Source organism: Cyprinodon variegatus, unplaced genomic scaffold, assembly GCF_000732505.1.
Source record: "Cyprinodon variegatus isolate N-32 unplaced genomic scaffold, C_variegatus-1.0 Scaffold1727, whole genome shotgun sequence".
NCBI classification, from domain to species: domain Eukaryota; kingdom Metazoa; phylum Chordata; class Actinopteri; order Cyprinodontiformes; family Cyprinodontidae; genus Cyprinodon; species Cyprinodon variegatus.
Genome location: NW_015152180.1, coordinates 39,922 through 47,032, shown reverse-complemented (window position 1 = coordinate 47,032; position 7,111 = coordinate 39,922). Strand labels below are relative to the sequence as shown.

The following is a 7,111-nucleotide window of genomic DNA, read 5'->3' as shown; positions in this document are numbered from 1 at the left end:
CATTTTGCAACCGTCCCAGGGATGTGGTTAGTTGCAGCAGTTGATTTTTTTAATTCAATTTTTTAAAAAATATGTCTCATGTAATCGTAATTAAACATTTTGAGTTTTTAGCAAGCATAAAATATAGTATAATCATGAAGTAAATAGCTGGTGGCCCAGTTGTCTCAGACTGGTGGAGAGAAAAGAAAAAAGTGCTGCAGACGCCCATAGACTTCCTCACATTGTTTATTGTTTCACTATTTTTTTTTATAGACTTTTATGTTTTTTTTAGGTTTATAAATGCTACATGTTGTTATCCAAAAAAAAGTGAAAAAAAATACTATGTTCATAAATGTTGTATGGCCATGAAAAATGCTTCAGTGTTATTCTATGGGTCAATTGGCACAATTTGGAGATGTCTGAAGACGCTGTTGACACCAAAAGTTCAAAACCCCACAGCTCTGGAACTGTTGGAGCTAGAGAGCTGAAATTTTCTGCATTTATGGTTGACATGATGTAGAACAAATGTAATACAATTACGGTAGACAAGTCTTTTCTCAAGCATGTCTTTATTACTGTTGATGAAACAAGACCTATTATTTTCGAGAAGGAAAAAAACAACTTTGAGTCATGTTTGAACTGCTGCAGTTTAGGCTGCGTTTTACTCACCCAATTGTAATTTATATTTTCAGAAACAAGAAGGTGTTCGTGTTCAAATGATGTATCATACATGTAATTTGGGCTTACAGTTCCCAAGTTATTTGCTTTTCCATTTTCCTACCCTGAAAGCACTACTTGGCATTCAAGCCTCCTGTGATGCTTATTCTGATCCCAACAAACACAACAGGACAAGGAGAATGTTCTGAATAAGCTGAAAGCCTGAACTTTGACACAAAGGCAAAGCCACTGAGACATGGCTATCTATCTAACCTGTCCAGACTGGTAAAGCATTACTCCATTTATAACTCCATAATTCCAGCAGCCAACGCCTGTAGCCAGAGGTACAATGGAGCAGATTAGATCAAAGTATTTTTACCAGTTAGAAAGGCTCAAAGTCCAGACGCAAACCCAACTATATTGTTTGAAAGAATCTAATTTCATTTAGGTTGAGTTATTCTTAAAGGAGAACTTTCCAGAGTTTCAGTAAAGGATGCAAAGGATTATTCCCAAAGCTTAGCAGCTGTTATTGCAGCAAACATGGTTACAGAATATAAATGCAAAAATTTATTTTGTGAAAGAAAAGCAATTTACCTGGAAAAATAAAAGCAACTATTCCCGGCATTTTCTTAATCATATTATATATTCGTTACTTTAACACATTTTTTTTTCATGTTCACATGGTAGGACATAAAGCAATTGTGTAAAAGTAACTAAACGTGATTAAGTAGATGCCAAAAATAGGTGTATTATTTTATTCCCAGTTAAGAATTATGCCGGATTCTGTGTCGTTTTCTTTTAATGTATATTGGACTTTGAGTCTGTAATAATAATAAAATCAAAAATAATGTCATACCTTCATTCAAAACTTTAATAAATGTGTCTGTTATATGACAGAATGCAAAATACAACAAATAAAAAGGATGTGAATAGTTTTGCTGAAGCAAAGATTCAAACCTATTTTAAACCACATACATTGCTTTAGTGCAGGGAGGAAGATGTTTTTCCTTTTGTATAGCTCCACCTGCTGTCCACTTTATACACACAGACTAGACTTAGACAACTTTTATTGTCATTTTCTATAAACAGAGTTTATTTTTTTCCCCTCAGAATTCTGAGATTAAAGTCAGAATTCTGACTTTAATCTCAGAATTCTGAGAAAAAAGTCAGAACTCTGAGATTAAAGTCAGAATTCTGAGAAAAACGTCAGAATTCTGACTTTTTTCCCATGTTAAACTGAAATAAAATTTAAAAATTAGTTAACTTTTTTTTTTCAGTGGCCCTAATCCTCTTCCATATAGTTGTGTTTGCAATAAATAACTGAATAAACCTGATGACTTGGATCAGAGATGTTCTTCACTTCAGTAGGTTCCAGAAAATTATATTTAGCTTACAGGGGTCTACGAGCGTCTTAAAGGTATGGTGGCCCTTTTCTGCTTATATTCAGACTTTGCCCTGTCTATTCCTTCCTGAGCTGGCTGAAATTATTATTTATATATTAATTTTTTCCCCGTTGATGTTTGTTTTGTTAATTTCTAAATTTGGATACCTGGTTTTGTTTTGTTTTTGTATGCTATTCTTGTTGGATACTTCATTTTTTAAACATTTTTCTGAATTATTCTTGAGATTTTATTCCATATGTGGTTGTGTGTAAGTACATGTATATATACCATATTTCACAGGCCACCATTAATTATTACCATTATTGAATAATTATTACCATTATTGAATAATTATTACCATTATTGTGAAAACGCTTTACAGTACAGTATTAAAATGTTTATCTTTTAACTCTTCACTATTATGTTATACTTTTATACTTATTTATACTGTTATATTTTTGTAATTTCATATTTGTGTGACATTTTTTTCAATAAAATTTCCCCTTTGTAGGACAATAAAGGGATCTTCTATTCTATTCTATTTTGTTCGGGGGAAGTGGGGGAGAAAAAATTAACATTGTACTATATTTTGACTCTTTTTTGACATTGTTTATTTTGTGAAAAGTTCAATAAAAAATTTTCTTTGAATACATCTAATTTGTCCTCCTTGCCTCGCCGTAGTTTGTGCGTCACGTGAGGAGAACAGGTTATAAATAGAGGTATTTCTGCCGGTTGTTTTCTTTGAGCAAGGGGAAGAGCAAGAAGCAAGATGGCGTCTACGAGTCGGTGGGTAACCGCTTTCACTAACTCTTTAGGTTTTATTAAACGCCTTTAGAACGTATTTTAGGGAATATATAAATCTTTAGCTCCTGTTTAGTAGCAAAACGCTGGTTTGACTCAATAAAACGATCTTCTTTATGGCTTTGAATTTGTTGAGTCTATTGTGTTTGATGACAGCTAGTTAGCTCGCGCACTCGTCATCAGATGCTGCCAGAAGTCGTTGTTGTTTTGTGTTTTTCACTTTACGGCTGGTTTTAGGCGGATTAATAAAGTAATGAGGATAAAAGTTTCAGTCCGACTGTTTGTAAACGTTAAAATGGAGGATATTTAAAACGTTGCATAGCAACTAAACACTTAGTGTTCTATAAGCAGCTAATATTATCTAACTGCTAAAAATTATTCAAGTAAGATTCTCGATTCTTTATCTCGCTGTTCTAAAGTACATAAACTACCTACTTTTATACTAACTAGTCTCCAATCATCCAAACCAAGCTTGACCTTTGCTGCATTAACATGTTTCTATCTAATAATAAATGCAGCTTAGCATCTCCAGCTTTTATTAGATTTAAGAAACACTAAAATAAATCAAGAATAAAAATGTGAAAGTAATTTTACACTATTAGACTCAGCAGAGGAAAAAACTATGGAATCAGTCAATTCGGAGGGAAAAAAGGAAGAAAAACAAAAGAACCTCCTCTGGCTTTTCTAACAGCTTTCAGGCTGATGGACTTCATGACAAACTGGAATCTTCAACTTCCTCTGATTGTTGTTTCCAGATCTGGAACCAAAGATTATTTTACAAATCAATTCATCTGTTGATAATTTTTCGATTAATCGATTAATAATCGGATAGCCTTTAACAGAGTATTAGGGCCAGGCTAGGGATTTATTTAGAGAATAAAGTCGGAATAAAGTACTAATCAATGCAGCTGAGCATCACTGGGTCCAGTTCTTCTAATGAGGATATTAGATCATTTTTAACTAAACTTATTAGGTTAAATTTGTCTTCTGTTTAACCCTTTATAGGAGACTTCATGAAACCATCATACTTTAAAAATCTAAATTTCCAGCCAATAGTGTTATTGGAATCCAGGACAAAACCTTATTACCTTTGTAAAATTGTAAGAATATGGATATTTGATGGCAAAGATGAATGTCAATATAATAATAAACACAAACTTGACCGAATATATTAAGAAAAATAACAAAAGTTACTCTATAAGAAATTCATGAAAAACACTCTTTTTTTTTTTTTTTGGGCGAACATAAACTTAGAGGCATTAATGCTGATACTGGCACTTTTTTTAGTTTATAAACCTAAATATAACTGTTATTTAGGCTTATTAACTTTTTAACTTTACTTTTTAACTTTTCAATTAGCTTTTTTGTCATTTTTTCTTGACATGTTAACTGTTTTTTGTTTTGTTTTTTGTTTTTTTTCAACTTAACAGTAGGTAATATATCATTCAAGGGCTCATCTAATTGGTCAAATGCCAAAATAAGTAGTAAAAAGTAATTTCCCTCTGGGATTATTTAAGTATTTCTGATTCTGATAAGATGTGCATCCATGTAGCAGAATCTTTGCTGAATGGATGGATCTAGATCTTGTGCTTCTAGACCTCACTGAGGGATCAAAAATGGTAACTTGCCCTTTAAAGAGTGAAACGGGAAGTGAGAGTGAGAATGCAAAATACAGAGTGAGAACTGAACATTTCTATCTGATAATAGGATCAACAAGTTCGTTAAGGCCAAACTAACACTGATTTAGTTCTATCCTCATAAAACTGCAAAGAAACTCAATAAACAGGCTGCATTAATCAACCTTTGCTGCCTGATTTACTACTGTTTGCTGCCAGGCGATGCTCACTGATGAAATGATTTAAGTGAGGCTCCCTTATCATAATAATAATTGAACTGTATTAATCTCGCATTGGAGAAATTCCCTCTCTGCATTTACCCCTCCCCTTGGGGAGCAGTGGGCTGCCACTGTGTGGCCCCCCGGGGAGCATTGTGGGGTTTAAGGGTTTTACTCAGGAACCTAGAGACGTTCTGTCAGATCAGCATACCAACAGTCAATACGCAAGACGTCAGATTCGCGTTTATCCCTTTAGTTTTTGTACGAAAAATAGACTTTCAATATAATCAATCAATATAAATTTGATTGATATAATCCAGTAATTGATAAGCAGCAATAAAAAAACAAACTCAGTTTTCATTGCATTGAGGATCTTTTCATGACATAAAGCAATAGGTATGCTACGTTTAGAAAAAAAAAGTAATGCGTTATATTTTTTATTGTTCCAGCTGTATAAAACGCTGACTGAATAAACTAAAACATCTTTTCTTAGACATTATTAAACTTATGAGATATGAAAAAAAACATGTAATCCCTTTGTTGTTCTATCAGACTTTTTAGCCCCATTTCCACTACCCCGAGCACGGTAACCAAGGTAACTGATGAGTGTAAATGGTAGAACGCAGAACTGAATCAGACCGAGCTAACATGGTACTACGGTACATGGTTCGGTTCTGGCTCGGTTCTCAGATAACAAAGAGCGCAATGAGCAGACGGCGTCATCTCCTTACAGTCAGCCTCCAGAAGCAGGAAATTCAGACATTTATAAAAATCCCAGCTTCCCTACTGCGCCGCACGATTTCCAGTGAGGATTCTGCTTAGCAGTGGGATGAACCTCAACGTCTGTCGTTGTTTCCTGCGTCTGGAAGCTCTGATTAGACTGTTCTTCGTTTTTTTAGTATCCTCTACCCAAAAGCTGACTGTCAAGTTAAAGGGGAACACCTTTTTTTTTTTTTACATTGGGCCTTGATTTTCTGTTATTCCATCATGTTCTATCACCCATATGAGTTTAGTGTCATTTGGAGCCGTTCTGAAGATATTCCGTTAGGTTATATCCAGTAACGTCTTCCTATGGGCAACGACTTGAAGGGACAAACTAAACTGTTCATCATTTATTCTTTATGGTACGCCAGCATTCAGAACATGGAGGCCAATCACTGTCCCCCAGACATCCGCGGTCATATTTTTATAAAAACAAAGCGGCGTGTGTATGGATCAGAGATGTTCATCCGCGCGCGCCGGCTACCGTTCCTTCATCCTGTCCGCTGAACTGCTGCTAGTTTTCCTCACATGCCTGGAAGATGTCTAGTGCTGCTACCACAGATGATCTCGCTCTCTAGATGGAATAGAAGGAGTAGAGCGTAGCCGCCTGTGGCCCGGGCTGCCTGTTACGACTCTAATCCGGCGCACGGATGACGTCATATCATCATTATTGTCATCATTTTTTAGATGTACCTGCATAGGTATAAATACCTTTTACTAGCTTAAAGATCTGGTGGTGGAGGCGTCCTGGTTTGGACTTGCTCTTCAATCATTAGTACTTTAATCAATACATTAAACTATTATTGTTTTATTATCTCTTTGCCTCTGTTTAAGTTCATAAATAATTTTCCGGTGTTTTCTTGCAGTGGAGAAGCTCTGGCCTTACCCAAAGTCCAGTGTCCCAACCATCCTGATGCCATACTGGTGGAGGACTACAGAGCAGGCGACATGATCTGTCCTGAATGTGGCCTCGTCGTAGGTTCGTCTTTAGTCCACATCTTTCACTCACAAAAAAACTGCACCTTTTTTTATTACTTTATTCCACTTTTAAATCTTATTTTTACAGATTGTCATCAAAATGGATTCAATTTTTATTAAATGTTAAACATAAGTTCTAAATTTGTTAAAGGCTGCTGACCAGATCTGAAACCACATCAGGCTGCAGTCTGCTCTTCTAACCAAAGCTTTTATATCGCTAACAGCTGAGCTGTCTATGGAAAAGTTAATATTATAACACAGCTTGTTATAAAGGCTGCGATACAAACTCTGAATACTGAGTCACATACGATTAAAATGTGGTTTAAACTGTAAGTTTGATATCAACACAAAAAACGAGCCTAGCATGTCAGAAAAAAGCTGCTCGCTCTCATGCATCTAAAATTAATTTGTATTGGAAAATAAATTAAGGTGAAAACTTTAAAGTTGTAGGGAAGCGGCTGTTCCAACCGCTGCATTTCCGAATTCTCCTGAGTGGTGCACGACTTTACACGAGTGAATAAAGTGAATGTGATTGGTTGTTTATCAACAGGGCGGGATTGTTGTGCAAGCAAGTTTGGTTGTGTCCGGTTTCTCTGAAGCATCTTGCTAACCAGTTAGCATCTTAGTGCTAGCAGGTTCCCAATGGGAAATTCCATTGGGACCAAGTAGCACTAAATTGGTGACTTAGAAACGACGCTGTCAAGGAACGCTATGGACA

At 35.5% G+C, this 7,111-nt stretch overlaps 1 protein-coding gene across 1 annotated transcript in view; it reads left to right on the top strand.

Moving 5' to 3' along the window:
• Window positions 1-2,708: 2,708 nt before the first annotated feature.
• The window catches only part of gtf2b (general transcription factor IIB), a 12,538-nt gene continuing 8,135 nt past the window's right edge, over window positions 2,709-7,111 (top strand). The window contains exons 1-2 of the mRNA XM_015404400.1: window positions 2,709-2,804; window positions 6,282-6,394. Coding sequence (XP_015259886.1) covers window positions 2,788-2,804; window positions 6,282-6,394 — 130 coding nt within the window. The 5' untranslated portion in view covers window positions 2,709-2,787. The remainder of the gene's footprint in view (window positions 2,805-6,281; window positions 6,395-7,111) is intronic.